General features: G+C 41.8%; 1 protein-coding gene across 1 annotated transcript in view; it reads left to right on the forward strand.

Annotated features, from left to right (window-relative positions):
• The window catches only part of LRIG3 (leucine rich repeats and immunoglobulin like domains 3), a 50,826-nt gene that overhangs the window by 24,775 nt on the left and 2,632 nt on the right, over positions 1–23,419 (forward strand). Inside the window, exons 4-16 of the mRNA XM_052640194.1 lie at positions 5,465–5,596; positions 6,082–6,225; positions 7,251–7,394; positions 7,700–7,843; positions 8,282–8,425; positions 9,941–10,021; positions 11,040–11,111; positions 13,263–13,334; positions 13,834–13,997; positions 17,268–17,588; positions 19,379–19,660; positions 20,823–21,275; positions 22,236–22,394. Coding sequence (XP_052496154.1) covers positions 5,465–5,596; positions 6,082–6,225; positions 7,251–7,394; positions 7,700–7,843; positions 8,282–8,425; positions 9,941–10,021; positions 11,040–11,111; positions 13,263–13,334; positions 13,834–13,997; positions 17,268–17,588; positions 19,379–19,660; positions 20,823–21,275; positions 22,236–22,394 — 2,312 coding nt within the window. The remainder of the gene's footprint in view (positions 1–5,464; positions 5,597–6,081; positions 6,226–7,250; positions 7,395–7,699; positions 7,844–8,281; positions 8,426–9,940; positions 10,022–11,039; positions 11,112–13,262; positions 13,335–13,833; positions 13,998–17,267; positions 17,589–19,378; positions 19,661–20,822; positions 21,276–22,235; positions 22,395–23,419) is intronic.

Below are 23,419 nucleotides of genomic sequence, written 5' to 3' on the forward strand. Positions count from 1 at the left end.
AGTTGGGTTTGGTTCTGCTTAAAGGTATTTGGCAAAGTAGGCTGAAAAACGAAGTTGGCGACCGAGTGAAACCATTATTGTTGGACCTGAGAAGCCAAGGCTGAAATACCTGGGCCTCCTGTTTTTCCTGTGGCCTCAGCAGCCTAAGGCCACCATCTGCATTCCAGCTGACCCAGCCCCCAAGTCTGTATTTGTCCACAAGGGACTGATTATACTTGACCTCAGCAATGATGTGACCAAGGAACGCCTTGTACTATCAACAAGCATAAATAACCAAAATATTCGTGGTCCTTAAGAAGGATTTGCACAAGGCTGAGATGCCTTCCATTGCTAAGAGCACAGGTTTTTGAACAATGGAAGGATGGCATTTCCACATTAAGTAATGGAAAAAGATACACAGTTTTGTTATTTGTTAAAAGATTGGACGACATCTGCCAAAAATATTATTTAGCTGCAGTGCTTTTAATGTGTTCATCAATTTTGGCATTTATCCATATTTGGAGAAAAATTAAAACTTGGAGTTGAATTGAATCTTTGTCTCCTAAAAGTGGTTATTTGTGACCCCACTCTGTTATAAATAAATATATTTATTTTGAGGGTTTTAAGTGATTAAAAAAACTTTTTAAACTCATTTTTTTAATGTAGTTGTCTTTTTTAAAAAACCCTTCTTGTTTGGTAGAGAACAAGTTTGTTTGTTTTTTTTAAACTGGTACATATCAGGTGGTTATTTGCCAGCTAATCTGAGAGCTAATATGAAACTGGTATTTGGATTTAATTCAGTTCCATTAGAACAGAGTTAAAATCTTGTGATACAGGGCCCATTATCCTGGCAGTTGTGAGGGATTTTTGTACTGGGACATAGCGCTGACAAAGACGCACTGTACAGGCTCCATTTATAACTGAGCACTTTCACACTGCAATTTAGGAGGTGTGCAGCTCAGGAAATTGCCAGCTTTGGCCGGAGCACACTTTAACTGCAAGGAAAATTTTATTCGTCACTCAAGTAATTGGCAGTTTTAATACCTTGTTCATAATTACCTTATAAACAAACGAGTACACAAACCAAAGATTGTGTGGCCTGTTATCTAACCTGCAGCCTTCTCTGAGCAATGTGATAGACACCTGTGGGTCTCCCTCTCCCTCCCGCCAGTTACTGGTTTGCTCCATTTATTGCGAACCTGTGGCTATTTCTTCTGGTTAAATAGAAGCGTAGCTCTGCTAGCTACCCCCCAACAAACTGGGGACCAAAACCAGATGCAGAGTTGGATGGGAGGCAGTGCCTACATACCAGACAGGGAGGGAAAGAGATGAGAGGGGGTGCTTCAGGGTTACTATGCTGTTTGGTGGAGGGGACATCCTGGTAATGCAAACAGTTGGGCTAAATGCATTTAAGAGAACATTTTTGTCCCTCGAAATGTGGTTTTTTTTAAACCCACACACCCTGACCCTGTGGCCCTGTGGCTTGTTTGTTGGACTGAATCCATCTCCGGGACGTGGAAACTGACTAATTGTCTCACTTGCCTTACCCTGTACCTCACAGCTAGATCAAGGGGTTTACGTGATGATGGATCCAGATGCGGGAAATGGTCAGAATCAGAGGTCGTGGCTGACTTAACTCTAAACAAAGTCTGTTAAGACTTTATGGGAATCTCAGGAGCTTGATAATTGTAACTTACACATGGGACTGCTAATCCCCCCGCCTTTTGCTGAACCTTACTGTTTTCACAGAGTTCAGCTATTAGGATATAAATCACCCATGCTTGTTGCCTTATGTAGGATTATTTTAAAAATGGCATTAGATTTTCAGATGACTTGGGTTAAAAAAGACAATTCCCTGACAGTCCTTAGAGGTAACACATGGAGGTTTTTCAAGAATGTTTTGAGAGTTTTGTTAGTTCTTTGTTATTGGAATAGATTTAAAATATATCCCTTACTGGGAAAAGCAGCCCCTGGCATTTGCAGGTATTTGGGAAGCTGGCCTTCTACTCTGTTGGGTGCCAAACACATGCAAACTCCTGGGTTCCTCTTAATCCACCTGAGGTGAAACCCCATTTTTAGGGCCTCCTTAATGTTGGCATTGAAGAAGGAAATGGCAGCCCACTCCAGCATTCTTGCCTGGAGAATCATAGGGACAGAGGAGGCTGGCAGGCTACAGTCCACGGGGTCACAAAGAATCTGACACAGCTGAGTGACTGGGCACACAGTGTTGGCATGATGTTGGCTCAGTGAGCTGGTGTGCACCCCCAGGGGAGTTTGGAATCAGTAGTTCAGCATTTTTGCAAGTGAGAAGTTGCGGCCCTTCTGGAGGTGCATCTTCATGTAAGCACTTTCATACCAAAATAAGTTTGTATTCAGTGAAACAGCCTTCAGGGAGTACTATGGGACCAATAGGGAGTTACTCTGCGAGGTGGGAGAGCTTAGGCTTAATAGGTTAAAAGCTACAGTTTCCTAATTTAAACACCAGAGAGATGTTGTTATGATTAAATGGCATAATATATGAAAAATGTCTAGCATAGGTCTTGGCTTTTAATATGTCCTCAGAGAAGGCAATGGCACCCCACTCCAGTACTCTTGCCTGGAAAATCCCATGGACAGAGGAGCCTGGTAGCTGCAGTCCATGGGGTCACAAAGAGTTGGACACAACTGAGTGACTTCACTTTCACTTTTCACTTTCATGCATTGGAGAAGGAAATGGCAACCTACTCCAGTGTTCTTGCCTGGAGAATCCCAGGGATGGGGGAGCCTGGTGGGCTGCCCTTCATTGGGTTGCACAGAGTCAGACACGACGGAAGCGACTTAGCAGCAGCAGCAGCAGTGTTACTAGATTCCTTATATATTCTAAAATGGGCTTCCCATCCTGCCTGCCAACACAGAAGATGTCAGAGACGCAGGTTCGGTCTCTGGGTTGGGAAGATCCCCTAAAGAGGAGGGCATGGCAACCCACTGCAGTATTCTTGCGTGGACAGTCCCATGGACAGAGGAGCCTGGTGGGCTGTAGTCCATAGGATCTCAAAGAGTTGGACAGGACTGAAGCGACTTAACATGCACCCATGCACATTCCAAAACTGAGGGGTAGAGACACAGTTTCAAAGGAGCTCACAGTATGGCAGAAGAGACCAGCAGCATAAAAAGTGCTGTGTCAGATGCAGCAGAGGATTCTGTGGAAATATACGAGAGGTGCTCCTGTGGTGAGAGGCACACGAGTCATAATAATGCAAAAGAACTTAACAACTTACAGACCCAGAAACGTTTTAATGCATCTTTTGTTACCTGAACATTATTGAGTGAAGTGTTTCAGTATTAACAAATCTCTGGCCACGGGCATTAGTATTTGCAAGAATCCTCTGGTCAGAAATATATTAATGAAACCAAAGCACTCTACGAATGTGGCTATTAGTAACAAAGATACACATACAATCTCATTTCTAAATTTTCCTCTTAAGTGAGGTTTACCTAAGACTATGTCTAGAGATACGCAGATGACACCACCCTTATGGCAGAAAGCAAAGAGGAACTAAAGAACTTCTTGATGAAAGTGAAAGAGCAGAGTGAAAGCTGGCTTAAAACTCAACATTCAGAAAGCTAAGATCATGGCATCTGGTCCCATCACTTCATGGCAGATAGATGGAAAAACAGTGGAAACAGTGAGAAACTTTATTTTCAGGGGCTTCAAAATCACTGCAGATGGTGACTACAGCCTGAAATTAAAAGACGCTTGCTCCTTGGAAAAAAGCTGTGACCAATCCAGACAGCATATTAAAAACCAGAGACATTACTTTGCCAACAAAGGTCCATCGTCAAATCTGTGGTTTTTGCAGTAGTCATGTATGGATGTGACAGTTGGACTATAAAGAAAGCTGAGCCGCAAAGAATTGATGCTTTTGAACTGTGGTGTTGGAGAAGACTATTGAGAGTCCCTTGGACTACAAGGAGATTCAGTCAATCCTAAAGGAAATCAGTCCTGAATATTCATTGGAAGGACTGATGCTGAAGCTGAAACTCTAATACTTTGGCCACCTGATGCAAAGAACTGACTCATTTGAAAAGACACTGATGCTGGGAAAAATTTACGGCAGAAGGAGAAGGGGACAACAGAGGATAAGATGGTTGGATGGCATCACCGACTTAATGGACATGAATTTGAGTAAACTCCAGGAGTTGGTGATGGACAGGGAGGCCTGTCATGCTGCAGTCCATGGGGTCGCAAAGAGTCAGACGTGACTGTGCAACTGAACTGAACTGAATGCTTTGAAATGGCAGCACGTGACTTATATGACATACGAAGTTCCACTTAGAGCCTTCAGATTGTTTCATTGTCCTTGGGCTGTGAAGAAAGACCGTTCTTTTTAAGTACACTCTGCCATCATCCAAGCCTCTCTCCCTTGACATTTTATTTTCTCTTGCCTAGTAGATAATCTAAGAATCCCAAGCTGCCTGGTCTGATACGACAGTTAAGATGATTTTTGCACATCAATTTGGTTCCTGTTTTCTAGCAAGATTGTCATTTGATGTTGAATCTCCCCCTTGAAAACTGTTGTATTGATGACCTTTTAATAGCTTTGAACTTGGCCTCTGTCTTGTTTATGTTTGTTTTTTTCATTTGTGGTCTAGTGTAGTGATCGTCAGAAGAACTTTCCATGATAGTGGGGATGTTCTGTATGTGTAGTGATCCATTTGACCGATACCAGGCAAATGTGGTTATTCAGGACCTGACATGTGGCTACTGTGACTAAGGAACTGAACTTTAACATTTAATTTTAATTTAAATGTAAAGAGCTATAGTAGCTGTGTGGCTTCCATATTGGACACCATGATCTGGTGTTTAAGACAGTGTCAAGCTTTTTTAAAATCTTCTTGTTCCCAGGGTTTGTTTAGACTGGCGTGCTCTTAACTAATACTTTTGTAATATTCAAAACCTTGGAGTATATCCACTGGTTTTGAAGAATACAGCAATGCTTTGAAACTTGCTGTTTCTTAAAGAAAAAGAAATTTGTCCGTGATGGCTTTTAAAAAGCCCAATCTAATGAGTATTTCAAGTCCATTTGTACCTATAGTATGTATACTTCTCAAGAAAAGAAGTAGAGGTGGATTAATAGGGAACTAACAGACCAGTGTCCAGAGTGACAACTTCGTGCGTCATTTCACCTCTCATTTCATAAAACGATAAGGAAGAAAGACCATTAGCAAAATAACAGAAAGAAAAAAATCAGTTTAAATGCATTGCATTTAGATAACCATAGCTGTTAAACATGCCCAGATTTATATAGGAATGTTTTTCATATTTCTAACTTTATGATCTATTATTTAGTGAAACATTGAAGTGACTAAAGAGTTGCTGTTTTAAAAGTGCTCTTCAGAGCAGTCAGTTTTCCATATTTGTGAAGAACAAGTTAGAAATAGTATTTTTCACCTTTCAGATTGTTGTACCATTCATCCTGTTATCTGTGCCATTCTTTAAATCCAGAGCTGGAAACAAAATTGTGGAACTATTACCTGAACCTCTGAGACAATTTCAGTCCCTTGAAACTTTGGACCTGAGTGGCAATAATATTTCAGAACTTAAAACTGCACTTCCACCCCTACAACTCAAGTATCTGTAAGTCAAGTTGTTTTTAACAAAATTTTCACCTGTGATGAAAATATTGTGCTATATTAAAAAAGAAACAACTTTTATGATAGAGACCAGATAGAGACTTTTTTTTTAACCACTGTCCTCATTTACTTCTTACACTTTTGGATTGCAAAAAAATGAGATCTCCTTTGACTACTATAGAGGAACCAAGTGCTTCTTTAAAAAATTAATTGAAAGTAAGCCACTGGTGTGTTTTATTAATAAATGAATTTCACAAAAATTAGATAAGCATCTCTAACAGATGTTTGTAATCTTCAAATGTTTTAATCAGTCTTTCCCTAGAAATATGTGAATCATAGTCGATACTGGCCTTCAGCAACCTAAAGAGTTAATTATTTTAATGTCCATTGTAACAAATAATGGCTCAGCCCTCTGAACAAGTGTTTCTATACAGAGAACGCATGCACTTTAACTTCCCAAAGAGAAACTCAGCTTCAGACTTTCAACAGGTATATCAACAGCAACCGAGTCACATCCATGGAACCCGGGTATTTTGACAGTTTGGCTAGCACACTCCTGGTGTTGAAGCTGAATAGGAACCGAATCTCAGCTCTTCCACCCAAGATGTTTAAACTGCCCCAACTGCAACACCTGTAAGTAAAATGTGCTCTTAGATATGGTGTCCTCACCTCCTCTAAACCCTTGGCATCTCCTCCCCTAAATGCCACCATGTGGCAGAAGGAGTTTAGAAGCAAGGATGCAGCTACCTTTCTTCTGAGAGCTGGAGGTGTAGAATCTGAATCAGAAAGAGCCTTAGAAATCACCCAGTGCAGTCTTCTGCCTGCGAAGGCAAGCTGGGTGTTCTGAGAGTGGAGAGTGTAGTCATTAAACAACCTCCATACAAAGACATCATGATGGCAGTGAAGATGTGACTCTCTCTCCACGGAGCTGCAGAGGGCGAGGATAATACCAGCAACTGACTGCAGGGGCCCTGCTAGCTAAGGAGCTATAAAGAACTGTCTCAATAACGGTGGAGCCCTCTGAACAGGCTCCTCCAATATAGTGGTTTTCAGCCTTGGCTGCACATTACAGACACTTGGGGAGCTTTTAAAAATACCAGTGCCCAGGCCACACCCTACACCAATTACATTAGAACCTCTGGGAGTAGGATCCAGGCTTCGATAATTTTTTAAAACTTCCCCAGGTAATTCCAGGGTGCCAACAAGATTAAGAATGACTGCCTCAAAGAGAAAGCATTAAACACGGGGCAAATCGTGACAGACGGGAATCAACTTTTGTAAGCAGCTGAACAGGATAAGCTTGACGATCCTGCTCCTGAATAGACCTCGTGTTTTAGCATGATATTCAGTACTCCCATTCTGGATAACTTTAAAAACCAATATTAATATGTTTAGTTCTGTAGTGAATGGACAACAGTTTAGAAACTCAAGTGCAGTCTGGTGTCCATGTTTTATCGTTCTGAAGATGCATCCCATGTGTTGGAAGGGAATTTGTTCACTGCTAATAAATCAAAATTCCTCTCAATAAAAATGTTTAGAAATTTAAAATATCCTCTGTAATTTAATGCAGGCTAGTTTAACTGTATTGTCGTAATGTCACATTTCATTACTACCTCCAGAATTTGTCATATAAGCTAACTGTTTAACATCCAATGCAGTGAACTCAACCGAAACAAGATTAAAAACGTAGATGGGCTCACTTTCCAAGGGCTTGGTGCTCTGAAGTCTCTGAAAATGCAAAGAAATGGAGTGACAAGACTTATGGATGGAGCTTTCTGGGGGCTGAGCAACATGGAAATCTTGTAAGTGTGGATGGCCAGTTCCTGCTCAGGCAGTATGATCCTGAAATGCTCAGAAAGCATTCAGCAGCTTTTCTTTGAAATCCTGTGTTACAGCCTCATCATTGATAATCTTATAATTTAATATTTAGTTTCGTTTCAGATGTTGTGACTGGGAATGTAGAAGCATAGTATTTTCTGGTGATATCTCTGTTTAACAGAAGCTACACACCTCAGTAGGCATATGTAATAGGTTGTAATCATGTCCCCTTTGAAGAGTCTCGATAATAAACTTAGGATCTTGCTTTTGACTCTTACTGTCAATTTAGGCAGCTGGACCATAACAACCTAACAGAGATTACCAAAGGCTGGCTTTACGGCTTGCTGATGCTGCAGGAACTTCATCTCAGTCAGAATGCCATCAACAGGATCAGCCCTGATGCCTGGGAGTTCTGCCAGAAACTCAGTGAGCTGTGAGTAGCCTGCTATTCTCCTCAGGTTTGAGAGCAGGAATCATGCCAGAGCATGAGCTTCTTACCACTGATCTGTGAAATTTTCATAACAGAGTTTCCAAGGTGACAGCTTTTTTCTTTTTTGTTCACATGCAACCTGGGCATAGTTTTTTGGTGAGAAGTTGAAGCTAGCTTCAACTTCAGCAACTGCCGTTTCAGTTCCGTGGCACAGGGGCTAAAGCAATGGTGGTGACTTTCAAATAAAAAGATTTTAATTACTAGGATTAGAAATAATGTTTACCTGAGTATTATTAAGAAGGAGGAGTTTTAAAATAATGATTATTGTGGTAATATATATTACCTGTTGTCGTTGTTGTTGTTTTCCTACAAATCACTGCTTTGAATTGAAAAATAAAAGCTACTGTTGAGTTTTCGTTGTTGTTCATTTTCTGTTTACAGGGACCTAACGTACAATCACTTATCGAGGTTGGATGATTCAAGCTTCCTGGGCCTAAGCTTGCTAAATACATTGCACATTGGGAATAACAGAGTCAGCTACATTGCTGATTGTGCCTTCCGGGGGCTTTCCAGCTTGAAGACTTTGTAAGTTACAAATTTTGGAAGTTACACATTTTGCTCTCCGTGCATGAAGCTAATTGGTTCCTAAGCATACCTACTTTTCTCCAAGCGGATTTCCTTTGTTGTGAAAGAAATGTGTACAGCCTCAGACGAAGTGTCTTAATCTTTCCCAGATCAGTTTGATTAAAATCAGTCCATTTCATCCATATGTGCTTCTTAGAGGGATTAGAAGGAACAGTGATCAGATTGGTGAGGTGATTACAGTTAGCCTTCTCAGGATCTCCAGGAAGTTGGTAACTGCTCAAGAGGCAAACAATTTTAAATCCACTAATTTTTTCTTTGTAAAAATGCAGCTTAAAAATTACCCAGAGCATGAAAGATATATAAAAGGCAGCAAAGAAAGATGCCTGTTGGTGAGACCAGTTCTATCCAGACTTGATCTCTGTCCCAAGAAAAGGAAGAGAGAGTGGGATTAATTGACCTTTGAAAAAGCTCTCAAATATTCATTTGAATGTTGTGCAATGGGCTCTGGATTTTTGCACTGTCAGAAACTTTTGCCCTGCTCACTATTTGAAGCATTACATAATTGAAAAGTATGTTGTATGCTTTGGCAACCTGCTTCTTGCGTGGTTGGAACGGTGGTTTTAAAGTTCACCGTATTTTTCAGCCTATTCAAGTCTTTGAGGATTTAGTCATCTTGACAGAGGAGTTCATAGGACCAGAGGCAACTATCCTAATTTCAGGCAAAACTGTAAAATGTTGTTGAGGGAGGAGGTAAGAAGTATGTTGAAGAGAGAAAGAGTTTTCTATTGTTTTGAAAGAGGCAGAGATGATATTGGGAGTTATAAGGGAGTTATTAGAAATTACATGATCTTAGCTTTCTAAGCAATGGCATCCCACTCCAGTACTCTTGCCTGGAAAATCTCATGGACGGAGGAGCCTGGTAGGCTCCAGTCCATGGGATTGCGAAGAGTCGGACGCAACTGAGCAACCTCACTTTCACTTTTCATTTTCATGCATTGGAGAAGGAAATGGCAACCCACTCCAGTGTTCTTGCCTGGAGAATCCCAGGGACGGCGGAGCCTGGTGGGCTGCCGTCTGTGGGGTCATACAGAGTCGGACACGACTGCAGTGACTTAGCAGCAGCAGCAGCAGCAGCAGCAGCTTTCTAAGCATGTCTCTAATAGGGAGTGCTTCCTTGGTGGCACAGTGGTTCAGAATCCACCTGGCAATGCAGGAGCCACTGGTTTGATCCCTTATCCGGGCAGATTTCACATGCCACAGAGCACCTAAGCCCATGAACCACAACAACTGAGCCCATACTCGAGAGCCCAAGAACCCCAACTGCTGAAGCCCACACACCGCAGAGAAAGCTCAGACAGCAGTGAAGACCTACCCAGTGCAACTGTAAATTAATTAATTAATTACACAAATAAAAAACCAATCTCATCTGGGCCACTTTGATTAAAAAAAAAAAAAAGGCCTGTATCTTTTGTTACGTATCTGGTACCAATTTCAGTATCTTTCCTTTTTAACTAGAGATCTGAAGAATAATGAAATTTCCTGGACCATTGAGGACATGAATGGTGCTTTCTCTGGGCTTGACAAACTGAGGCGCCTGTGAGTATGATTTGCTTCATAATTTGTGTCACTCTTTGATCCAAACGTTTTGTTTTTGGCCATGCTGCATGGCTGAGGGATCTTAGTTCTCCAACCAGGAATTAAACCCGGGGTCACAGCATTTGAAGCCCTGAGTCCAACCACTGGACCACCAGGGTGTTCCCTAAACATTTTATCTTAATCAAACTCAGTTCCACATACAAGTTGACATCTTTAAAGAGTTGTGAAAAAAGGTGCTTAATCTGGTTGCTACCTTTTGTCATTTCCCCAAATGACTACTGTTATACAGGAAGTGTATTAATTAGGTTTTCTTCCTTGGTTATAGTGCTTTTACTCTGCAACTGGGTTATTGCAGCTGATTTTAATATCCAGATAAGAATTTTCAATTGTCTTGAGAACTTAGACTCTTGGGATTACCGTTGTGTAAAGGTTAGTGCACTTACTAAGTTAGCATTTGAAATGTCACAGGAATGTTTAAATGAAGTGATCCCGTGACCAGTGATCATTGGTGGGTTATCAGTGGATTCCAAGCAGTACAGGATAAAAACATGTTTCTATTTGGCCACAAAATGGCCTTGCAGATGGGCAAATTCTGTTTTAAATGAGTAGCTTTCAAATTGACATCCATTTAATTCTAAGCTTCTTTGAGTGATGAAGGTATCCATGGAGTGGGTGGGTAAGGAGACAGATTCCACTGTTACCTGCTTTATTTATGAGTGTTCTGAGACATTTTACTTGGAATAGGTTTCTGCCTCTTTGAAAATAATCACTGCTTTACTTTACCCATCCAAGTAACTATTGAATACCTGTTTTTGCTGGGTTCTCTGTCAAATGCTTTGCAACCATGCTGAACTGAAATCAGTGTCATGGATATGTTTTTTAAGGATGTATTGTTTAATTGAAGAAAATAGAATATTCACAAATGGTTTAAAAAGCGGTTCTTTTCATGAGAATTGCACTCCAAAATGGCTTTTTACTAACTGTTCTATTATAGCTTTTTTTTTTTTTTTTTTTTAAGAATACTTCAGGGAAACCGGATTCGATCCATTACCAAAAAAGCCTTCACTGGTTTGGATGCATTAGAACATCTGTGAGTAGCAGGAGTTCGTTACCTGAAAGACTGCAGTGGTTATCCCCTTATTTGTCATGGAAGATAACACAAACTAGAATGTAATTTTGTTGATATCCGCTCATATAAAATGTACACATCTATCCATCCTTTGTCTATCTACCTGCCTACTTATCTGTCTATACCTGTATGAAAGTGTAAGTGCACAGATACATGTTTCTTTCCATCATTTTGCGGTTTGCTTTAGTTAATGTTTCTCAAGCAGTGGCATATTTAATTTTTTTTTAAACTACTATTTCTTATGTACCCACTGCACATCAAGCATTATGTCAGGTATTTATTTATATTTCTCACTCCTCATGAGAAAACTATTTAATAGCTATTGTTATCTCAATTTTTAATTTAAGACATGGAGGTTCTAAGCATTCCTTGCTTAAATTGAACAGTTAAGAGGGTGACTTGCAAGATCAATAAAGACGATTCCCACCCTGAGAGTGGGAGAGTTCCTGAGAGTGACTGGAGAGTTGTGACACTACTTGGAGAACTTTTGTTTGTTGTTGCTGTTGTTTAATTATAAAAAGCATGCAGCCTGTTTTTCCTCCTTTTATTCTCATTCTCTTTTGCTCCTGAGCTCTAAGTTAGCAGCTGGCAGGAGCAGGGCTGAAACCAGGGCAGCCTCTCCCATCACAGCAGCTGTCTCCTTCACAACCTCTGCCTGCCCGGGAGCTGGAGGCACACCTTTCTGAAATGACAGTTAGGGACTCAGATGTTTTCAGGTACGAAGAGCGGAAGCTAGCCAGCCTCAGTGGGAGTCAACACCTGCAGGAGCACAGAGCTACTCAGCTTCTGATAACTATGGGTGAATGTACATATTGATATGTACAGTGGGAGTCTGAAGCAGTTTACAGTGTGTCCAGCCTGATTTTTAATGTTTATAGCCGAAGGTTTTATTATCTATTAACCTGGACAGTAGAAGTTAATCATTTAAAATGCACAGTTGGTTTGTACCGTCGCTGGTGCTGTGTGCATAGTGATTACCTGCACCACTCTCTTGTCGTCTTCCCGCTGAGCCCTGGGCTGCAGAGGGCTCTGGACGGCCAGCCATGGCCGCAGTGCCGCAGTCCGGGTTACAGTGGGGTGACTGTGCAGAGGGCGGGCCAGTATTGCTGGGCTTCCTGAAACAAGTTATTTTCAAAGGGAAACTAGCCGAAAGGGTTTGTCATCTGAGCCTTCCACTTTTGGGAAAGTGAAATTAGTGGATCCGTGGAGCATTAACGTCTCCTTTAGTTTGCTAAACCTTCCTAACTCTCCCAGCATCTTTCTTTGCCCACGTTTGGGACCTTAATTCTGTCTTCTCTTGCCCTCATCTCATTCAGAATCCCCTTTGTCCACTCTGAACCCTCTAAAGGAAAACAGAGTAGTACAGGCGGGGAGGACTTTAATTCAGACTGCTTGTTAGCACCAGTGGAAAAAAAATCAGCCCAGAATATTCTCTCCTTTTATGAAGCACTTCCTGCCTGAAGTGGTTGTTTGTTGGTTTGTTTGTTTCAGTAAGTAGCCCCTGTCTGAACACCTACCTGTCTCCCCATTAGTAAGTTGTGTGTATCAGGAGAGGCTTGTAACTAAGAACATCAGTTTTGAAACTGAAAATAATTGAGTTCAGATCTTATCTGCCCCTTTCATGCTGAACCAAGGTGGTTATACCATCTTCTTTTTTGTGTTGCAGTGAGGAATAAAATGTAATAATGTGTAAGCAAAAATCACTTAACATGGTTGCATGTCACAGAAGATATTCTACACGTGATGGTTTTTTAAAAGCATAATTATGAGGAATTTTAAATGTGTATTTAAGTTTCTAAAGTTTACTAATTTGAATAATGAGAAATACAAGAAAATAACACGACAGAATGGGTTAGGCCCTTAAGAGTCAAAGAATCTGTGTGTGGTGATATAAAATCTCTCTCACCGTAACAGAATCTGCCTCTGAATCAGATAGCCTTGTTCTTGAACACAAGCCTCCTGATGAGTTCTCAGATCACCCTATCTGTGCCTTTGAGCACATAGAATATTTTGGGGGTGAGTTGGAGGTAGGCATCATGGGCCCAACCTGTGCCTGCAGGCACACAGTGACTGTAATTTCTTCTAACGTATTTGATTTGGTGGTTTTTTCAGAGACCTGAGTGACAACGCAATCATGTCATTACAAGGCAATGCTTTTTCACAAATGAAGAAGCTTCAACAACTGTAAGCATTTCTTTTCTTTCCAAGAGTTTCACATAAAGCATTGAGGGGCCAACTGTCAAGGGATGGGGCATCCTGGATTATGTATCTGTAGAAAGTGTGTGGCACGTTCATCACATTACCTAACTTTTATAAACAGAAAGCAGGAGGAGTGGGGTTTTTGTTCCATTTGTTGCAAAGAGGAGTTTCTTTTTCTTAGATACGCGATTTAAATTTGTGAGACCCAGTATAGCGCAGTGCCTCATCATCGTAACCAGTTTTCAGTACTGAGATATTTTCAGCGTTGCTTTGCTTCTGTCTCTCCCATCAATAAGAACAACAACAACAAAATGGTGCTAGTTCCCCGTCTTGCATTTTAAGATGCACTGTAGAATATTTATTCCATGGGATGTGTGTATTTGGTTTCTCCATTCAATGCTTTGTTAATATTTACTTGAATTTAGTTTACTTGTAGAAATCTGCATTTCATACAAAACAGATTGAATGTAATTACTCTCCTCAGGCACTTAAATACATCAAGCCTTTTGTGCGATTGCCAACTGAAATGGCTCCCACAGTGGGTGGCGGAAAACAACTTTCAGAGCTTCGTAAATGCCAGTTGTGCCCATCCTCAGCTGTTGAAGGGAAGAAGTATTTTTGCTGTTAGTCCAGATGGCTTTGTGTGTGGTGAGTGGAACTGTGGTCTTTGCCTTTTATTCATTTTTCTTTTTTTTCCTCCCATTTGTCCAAAGAATGGATTTGCATAAATTTATATACCCTACATGAAGCTCTTATTTCTGCTGAGGTAGATGAGAATGGATCTGTAGTTTGCTGATGATTGCAGTTTTTACTGATGAAAACATTTTTTTTTTCTATAATTTCTTCCTCTTTGTGTTGGCATCAGGGTGGTCTAGTGGAAAGAGAGTGACGTTATCTTGAGAGAATTGGAGGATAGTAGCAGCCCTGCTATTTAATTGCAAGTCCTAAAACTCAGTCTTCTAATCTGTGAAATGGGAATACTGCTGTCTGTCCTCCCCAGATCCAGGGGTTGTTGAGAGGTTCTCTTGAGCTCAGTGAAGAGACTGACTTGACTCTTTTGCAGGTGCTGTTTACAGGGAATAGAAAGAGACAATTATTAGCTAGTGATTTCTAGACTACTAAAAATTTTATTGTCATTGTTTAGTCACTAAGTGGAGTCCAACTCTTTGCAACCCCATGGACTGTAGTATATCAGGCTCCTCTGTCCTCACCTGTCTCCCAGAGATTGCTCAGATTCATATCCTTTGAGTCAGTGTTGCTCTCTAATATTTTACTGTTGGTGAGTAAAACATTACAAGTAACAGAAAGTTTGAGTTTATTGTAAATAAATTTAAGGGCCATTGTTTTATTATACATCTAAGCCTCTCAGCATAGATGTCTGCTTACCCAAATTCAGAGAGCTAGTTAGCAGATCTGGCTCAGACGCCCAGGTTTCCATCTCTCTGGTGAAGTCCCCTGTGTACTGCATTCAGTTCAGTTCAGTCACTCAGTCATGTCTGACTCTTTGTGACCCCATGGACTGCAGCACGCCAGGCTTCCCTGTCCATCACCAACTCCCAGAGCTTGTCAGACTCATGTCCATGGAGTTAGTGACGCCATCTAACCATCTCATCCTCTGTTGTCCCGTTCTCCTGCCTTCAGTCTTTCTCAGCATCAGGGTCTTTTCCAGTGAGTCAGTTCTTCACATCAGTTGGCCAGAGTATTGGAGTTTCAGCTTCAGCATCAGTCTTCTAATGAATATTCAGAACTGATTTCCTTGAGGATGGACTGGTTGGATCTCCTTGCAGTCCAAGGGACCCTCAAGAGTCTTCTCCAACACCACAGTTCAAAAGCATCAGTTCTTCAGCACTCTGTTTCTTTATAGTCCAACTCTCCCATCCATACATGACTGTTGGAAAAACCATAGCTGTGACTAGACGGACCTTTGTTGGTAAAGTAATGTCTCTGCTTTTTAATACGCTGTCTAGGTTGGTCATTACTTTTCTTCTAAGGAGCAAGCATCTTTTAATTACATGTCTGCAGTCACCATCTGCAGTGATTTTAGAGCCCCCCCCAAAATAAAGTCTGACACTTTTTCTATTGTTTTTCCATCTATTTGCCATGAAGTGATGGGACTGGATGCCATGATCTTGGTTTTCTGAATGTTGAGTGTTAAGCCAGCTTTTTCACTCCCCTCTTTCACTTTCATCAAGAGGCTCTTTAGTTCTTCTTCGCTTTCTGCCATAAGGGTGGTCTCATCTGCGTACCTGAGGTGATTGACATTTCTCCCAGCTGGTCTACTACATTGCTCTGCTGTTTACTGTCTGATGTCATGGAGGCCTTTGTGAAACTAAATTTGCATATGGAACATGAAATCAAAATTCACTTGAATTTTAGTATGTGTGTTAAGATATTACAGAGCCCAATTCTACTTTTGCCTTTAAATTTTATTTAAAACTGCTTTGCCTCCAATTATTTAGTTACATACAAGAAAAACATATATATTTTTTTACATTGCTGCTTTAAGTGGTGCCAACAGTTTGTGCAAATAAAATATCTGATGTAGCTTTTGGATCTAAATGAGCATTTGGCATTCATTTGTAAGGGCCTGAGCTGTTCCTTTCCGTGGGCTTTCTCTCTCAGCTCTCTAGTCTCAGGATGCAGCTCTCTATCACTCTGAGAAATGCATAGGTGTAGGTGTGTGCCTGTGCACGTGTCTCGTCCGTGGATCTCTCACTCCCTCCACTGTGAGTCGGAACCTCGATTTACCAGATGAGAAGTCTCAAATAGTCCTACAGGAAAAGAAACCATCCTGGCTACAACGTGCAGGTGTGCCACTGGAAAGTAGCTGCATTGGAGTTGTCAAAGGGTCCTCCATTCCCTGTTCACTCACACTCTCACACACACAGACACGCATGCATGCATCATTTTTTCAGTGCACCCAAATAATATGTTTTGGTTGATTTAAGATGCTTCCTTCTGGGTGTAGACCATCTCTGAGAAACTGAAGTTCAGAGAGGTAACTTTTCCAAAAAGTAACAGAACTAAATATAACTGTTTGGAATGACAGAGCTGCTTATCTGTAATTATAATGTAGCTCTGACAGTGCAGCGCAGCGGCCTGATAGACTGTCCACCCTAAACTCCAGGCTGGAACCAGGGGCCCACAGAGAGCTTGAGGGATGCTTTGTCTTTCACTGCAGGTTTGTTTTCTCCTGCTCTATCTAAAAATGATTGCTCTTTGGGTTTCCTGGTGGCTCAGATGGTAAAGAATTTGCCAGCAATGCAGGAGACCCAGGTTCAGTCCCTGGCTCGGGAAGATCCCCTGGAGAAAGGACTGGCTGCCCAATTCAGTATTCCTTCCTGGAGAATTCCATGAACAGAGGAGCCTGGCAGGCTCCAGTCCATGGGGTCTCAAAGAGTTGGACACGACTGAGTGACTAACATTTAATAAGAGTTCTAGTTTTGGTAAATGGAATGTTTATTGCTGTCTTTAGTGATACTGATTATCATTATTGACATTAGATTTCTTATTTTTCTGCTTCTTATTTGTGGAGACCATGGGGAAAAATCAGTTCCTGATAGTAGCACTTAAAGGCGATCCAGGAGCCTGAACGTTTCTTAACCAATTTCTTCTTGTATTTCTGCAAGAAAGAAACGCACGGGTCTGGAGTAAACTGTATTCCAAAATATCAGTCTCCTCCCAGTTAGTGATGTGTAAATAGGTCTCAGGCTCTATTTGGAATGAATGACTGACTTTATACACTTTCTCCCAGTCTGTTGTTTCAACACTGGGACTGCTAGTCCATCTGTGAAACATACACAAAGTGTAAAACCTAAGCCACTGTTTGTTTTTGAGTTTCTTGGTGTTCCAATCTGAGGAGCATTTGGACTCTCAAGCTTTAAAGCTGTTTTGTTTCCTCCTCTCCATTTTGAACAGATGATTTTCCTAAACCCCAGATCACGGTTCAGCCAGAAACGCAGTCAGCAATAAAAGGTTCCAATTTGAGTTTTATCTGCTCAGCTGCCAGCAGCAGTGATTCCCCAATGACTTTCGCTTGGAAGAAAGACAATGAACTACTGCACGATGCTGAAATGGAAAATTATGCACACCTCCGGGCCCAAGGTGGCGAGGTGATGGAGTACACCACCATTCTTCGACTCCGTAACGTGGAATTTACCAGTGAAGGGAAATACCAGTGTGTCATCTCCAATCACTTTGGTTCATCCTACTCTGTCAAAGCCAAGCTCACAGTAAATAGTATGTGATCTGACTTTTCCTCTTGCATTTAAAGATATGTTTTTATGAAAGTACCTGGTTTCTTCCCTTTCTCTTATTGCCAGCCCTGTCCTCTGCTCTCAGAGTTCTCCACCTAAACCCTGCCTTTCCCTACCTCTCACTCCATATTATTGATATTCTTGGTTATGTGTACCTGAGCTAGCTGTTATTGTATTGAAGACCCCATGCTTAGCATGGTGGGTAACCCAGATAAACCAGACACTTTTTGTTCTTTGAGAGTTCGTGGTGTGCTTGGTCTGATGAGGAAGACCATGAAGAACAGTTAAAGGATATCGCTTTTTTTTTAATTCAGATCTAGTTGATTTATAGCATTGTGTTAGTTTCAGGTATGCAGTAAAGTGATTCAGTTATATGTATATTTTTTCAAGTTATTTTCCATTAGAGGTTATTACACGATATTGAATGTTGTTCCCTGTGTTTTATGGGAAATCCTACATGCTTGTCTGTTTTATGCTGTTGGTATCTGTTAATCCCATTCTCTCAGCCCCTTTCCCCGTTGGTAACCATAAGTTTGTTTTCTGTGTTTGTGAGTCTGTTTCTTTTATATACGTAGATGAATTTGTATTATTTGTTTAGGTTCCAGATATATGTGATATAGTCTTTGTCTGTCAGTCTTACTTCACTAGTATGAGACTCTCTAAGGTCCCCACCCATATTGCTGCAAATGACATTATTTTATTCTTTTTTATGACTCATATTCCATTGTATGTATATACTGCATCTTCTTAAATCATCTGCTGAAGGATACTTGGCTTGTTTCTGTGTCTTTGTTATTGTAAATAGTGCTGCTGTGAACTTTGGAGTACATGTATCTTTTAGAATTTGAATTTTCGTCTTTTCTAGGCATGTGCCCAGGAGTGGAATTTCTGGGTCATAAGGTCACTGTGTTTTTAGTGTTTTAAGAAACCTCCATGCTGTTTTCTGTAGTGGCTGCACCGGTTTACATTCCCGTCAACAGAAAGCACACCACCTTTAGCTTAGAGATCTCAGTTTGAGTCCTGCCTCTCCTGCTGTCAGCTGTGGGACTCTCAGCAAGTTGCTTAACCTCTCTGTATCTCCATTTCTACATCTTTCAAATAGGAATAATAATACCTACCTATACTGTGAAATAAAATAATTTGTGTAAAGGACTCAGCAGAATGCCTGGAATAGAGTAAGTGCTCAGTAGATGCAGTACGCATTAGCTGCTGCTGATGCAAGTGTCTCATCCTGTGCTTTGTGTGGCAAGTAGACAGTTTTGCAGTTTATCATTTCATTGTTTTTATTGTCCATGGTAGAAGATATGGCTCATCAATGTGTTCATTCCACAAATAACTGCTGAGGCCTGACACACAGAACAGAAAATTGTAGGGCAAAACGCATGTCTAAAGTCATAGAATGTTAGAGCCAGAAGGAACTTTAAGAAAAAAAGAATGGCCAGGATACAAACAGATGAACTGATTTGCCTAAGGTCTCATAGATCATTATTAAGGAAACTAAAAAGTGACTGGAAAATAGCAGAAAGACCATCAGTGTGAAGCTCAGGTGACCTGTTTCATCCTGACTCCATCATTTCAGTACCTGTGTAACCTTGAGGAGCTTTTTGATCACTCCAACTCTTGCAGTTGGAAACAACCCCTGCCTTACTATGTCAGGGACATTTGTAAGTATCCCAAAAAAGCAGGGGCGTGGTGGGGATGAAAATGAACTGTATTGGTTTTGCCATACATTGACATGAATCCACCACGGGTGTACATGCGTTCCTATTTCAGTGCTTCCTTCATTCACCAAAACCCCCATGGACCTCACCATCCGCGCCGGGGCCATGGCACGCTTGGAGTGCGCTGCCCTGGGACACCCAGCTCCTCAGATAGCCTGGCAGAAAGACGGGGGCACAGACTTCCCAGCCGCGAGGGAGAGGCGCATGCACGTGATGCCTGAGGATGATGTGTTCTTCATTGTGGATGTGAAGATAGAGGACATCGGGGTGTACAGCTGCACCGCTCAAAACAGTGCTGGCAGCATTTCTGCAAATGCAACTCTAACTGTCCTCGGTGAGTGGATGCTTTCAGATTCTGTGATACATGTTAGCTTTAGGATACCAGCTCACCCAAAGGCCCTAAGAAGTGTCAGAACTCGAGAGGGTGAGGGCTGATCTGTAGGACAGTGCCCTTTCCTGGAGACGACAGTGGCTTCTCAGAAGCTTTCAGGTCAGGGAATACATCGCACCTTCAGACCTGTGGGCAGTGAGATGAATCTGCCCCCTCTCTTCAGAGGAGGGGGAAGAGTAATGCTTTGATGCTCTCTCTTTTTGCTAGAATTAACTTTCTCTACTCTTTCCATTATACAATCTGTACTTAAAGTCTTAACAGTATAAAGAATATAAAAAAAATAAGTATCTGAATAAATTCAGAGGGACCTCTTTTTCTCAGCCTCCCATACCACTCTGGAAATGAGTTCACCCTTTATCATTTACTTTGTTGTTATTCAGTCACTCAGTTGTGTCCAGCTCTTTGCAACCTCATGGGCTGCAGCACGTCAGTCTTCCCTGTCCTTCCCCATCTCCTGGAGTTTGCTCAGACTCATGTCCGTTGAGTTCATGATGCCATCCAACCATCTCATCTTCTGTCTTCCCCATCTCTTCATGCTCTCAATCTTTCCCAGCATCAGGATCATTTACCTAAACAGATGCCTTCTAAAAATGTGAGCATGTTAATCATATATGTATATCTTTGAAAGAGTAAATCAGGGTAACCAAGTAATAAAAGTAAATTATTTTCAGAATTTTAATACAGATGGGGACATCTAGCACTAGGAAGTTTCCCTTTAAAAATTTAAACATTCTGATTTTTTTCATCCATCAACACACCCTTGTGCTTAATATTATTTTTGTGCATTTTCTATTTCTAAAATATGTCTAAAATGTTTTGCTTTGCCCGACTTCCATCATTCCCCAACCTTGCCAAGAATGAGGGAGGCTAAGTGAGAAAAACAGTAAATATTATCCTTAAATGGTATTACAAGGAGATGACAGCCAAGTGATGAAATGAAAGCCCAGATGTCATATCCATGTTCAAGGTTTTAAAGAGGCATGGGCGTGAAGCTGTGGGAGAATCCAGTTTCAGCTCCCCCTTTGAATAAATCGAAGCACAAGGTCTTGTGCTGTGTAAACCCTAACTTCATGTCAGAGATTAAAAGCATAACTTGTCATTTCAGAGACACCGTCGTTCCTGCGGCCCCTGTTAGATCGAACTGTAACCAAGGGGGAAACGGCCGTCCTGCAGTGCATTGCAGGGGGGAGCCCTCCCCCCAGACTGAACTGGACCAAGGATGACAGCCCCTTGGTGGTCACCGAAAGACACTTTTTTGCAGCAGGCAACCAGCTGCTAATCATTGTGGACTCTGACATCAGCGATGCTGGGAAGTACACGTGTGAAATGTCTAACACCCTGGGCACCGAGAGAGGCCACGTGCGCCTCAGCGTGATCCCCACCCCAACCTGCGACTCGCCTCAGATGACGGCCTCGTCCCTGGACGGCGACGGCTGGGCCACCGTGGGCATTGTGATCATCGCGGTGGTTTGCTGTGTGGTGGGCACGTCACTCGTGTGGGTGGTCATCATCTACCACACACGGCGGAGGAACGAAGACTGCAGCATCACCAACACAGGTGTGTCCACGGAAGCCTGGCGCGGGGCGCAGGAGTCGTGTGTGTGCTTGTGGTCCCGCCGAGATTCGCTTCTGAGTGTGTCTGTCACAGTCTGAGGCCACGTCACAAGACTGACTCATTTGTTTCAAGCTGGGCAACTATGGTTAGCTAAAAATAACACCCTGGCCCAGATTAAAGCTGATGGTTAAAGATGAGCACTTTTTGTCAGAACCTCATCAGAGCAGCATGTTGGCTGTGAAAGACCATGCAGAGCTTCAGGTAGCGCACACCCTCAGATGGTGGTAGAGGGCCAGAAACAGCCTTCAGTCATGTGGCTTGTCTTGTCCCTTGTGAGCATGTGTGCGTGTGTGTATGCAGGCATCTAGGAGAAAGGGGCTTTGATTGTATAGGCAAACTCCTGCATCAGTGAATAATACAAACTCAGGACTATGGCAGAAATCAAGCTTAGATAGTATCTGAAATACTGTCTCATGAAAATTATCTTTATCTTTGTAAGCATTTGTTGTCTTTGAAAGTTGGGAAGAGTGGGACTTCCCTGGTGGTCCAGAGGTTAAGAATCCATCTTCCAATGCAGGGGACTCAGGTTCGATTCCTGGTCAGGGAACTGAGATCCCCACATGGCGCAGGCCCACTAAGCCCGTGTGCCACAACTAGGGAAGCTTGGGCAACGTGCTGAAGAGCCTGTGCGCTGCAGCGAAAACCCAGTGCAGACAAAAATTTAAAAAAATAAAAATAGAAGTAAAGAAATTTGAGAGGAGTATCCCACAGGCCACAAAGCAGAAAATCAGCTGAGGTGCCCCAGAGCAGCAGAGTCCTGGTGTGCTGTCCATCAAGATGGTTTTGCAAGGGTAGATTGATTTGATTTAAACAGGAAACAAAAGCGTATATACCATTCATCAGGGAAGCCTGTGTGGCAGTTGTGACCATTCTTGGTTCATAGAACACTGTTGTTGATTACAGATGAGACCAACTTGCCAGCTGATATCCCGAGTTATTTGTCATCTCAGGGAACATTAGCGGACAGACAGGACGGGTACGTCTCCTCCGAAAACGGAAGCCACCACCAGTTCGTCACTTCTTCTGGAGGCGGATTTTTCTTACCACAGCACGATAGTAATGGTACGTGTTTAAAACGGAACATGGGCTATTGGCATTTTGAAATAACCCTTTAGAAAGTTCAAATTACAGTGTTAATTTCCACAGGGAATTGATACACTCATATATTTAGGACCTGGCCCAAAATCACTAGCAAAGCAGATATTAAATAGTTCTAAGCCTTTCTCTTAAATACTAGAAAAATCGTCGTTTCTAGCAATAAAAGAAGACACGTAGCTTAGGTCAAATTTAATTCTTCCATGCGATGTAGTATTTCCTTTCTGTCGTAAATGTCCTTTGGCCCTGAATGTTCTTCTTACTTCAGTGACACTAACTGGTTTCATGCATGGTCTCAAAAGTCAAATGATTTAAAATCATTCTGTTAGAGACTTACAATTCTGACTCTCACTTTAAGAACTATATAAGGAATTATAATGGAGGCTGCATAATATAAGAGCATCAGCTTGGTTCAAGACCCACTTCTGACACTTACTCCCTGTGTATGCTTGGGCAGTTATAATTCTTCCCTATTAGGTTGTTGTGAACATTAGAGAAAATGATAGTATATGGGGCTTGGCACATATTAAGCGCTTAGTAAGTAAAAGCTATTGACATTTTACCATCTTTTCTCACAAATGTTGATTGAGTATATGCTCTGTGGTGGACTCCATAGTTTGGAAGGAAGAATGTTTCCAGTTTTACTGTTTAGTCAGCAGTGAGACAAAAAATTCAACAAATAATTGCAAAGAGCTTGACAAGGCAGTGATAGAGAGCATAGAGATAGAAGAGAAGATTTGAGCATAAAAGCAGTTGTTCTGATTAGACTCATTTGCTTGCAAAGAGCAGAAGCCCAGGCTCACTTGAATAGAGCCAGGTTTACTGAAAAGGCATTTTAAAAAGTAAAGGGACAGAACTGGAGCATAATAGTGCCATGTCTGCTGGGTGCTGGGGCTGAAGATCAGTCCTCTCTCAGACTAGCCCTAGAGATAGCCAGTGGTACTGAATCACCTTCTACACATTTTCGCTTCTCGCTGAGACCAGCCCCCACA

Source organism: Budorcas taxicolor, chromosome 5 (assembly GCF_023091745.1).
Source record: "Budorcas taxicolor isolate Tak-1 chromosome 5, Takin1.1, whole genome shotgun sequence".
NCBI lineage: Eukaryota > Metazoa > Chordata > Mammalia > Artiodactyla > Bovidae > Budorcas > Budorcas taxicolor.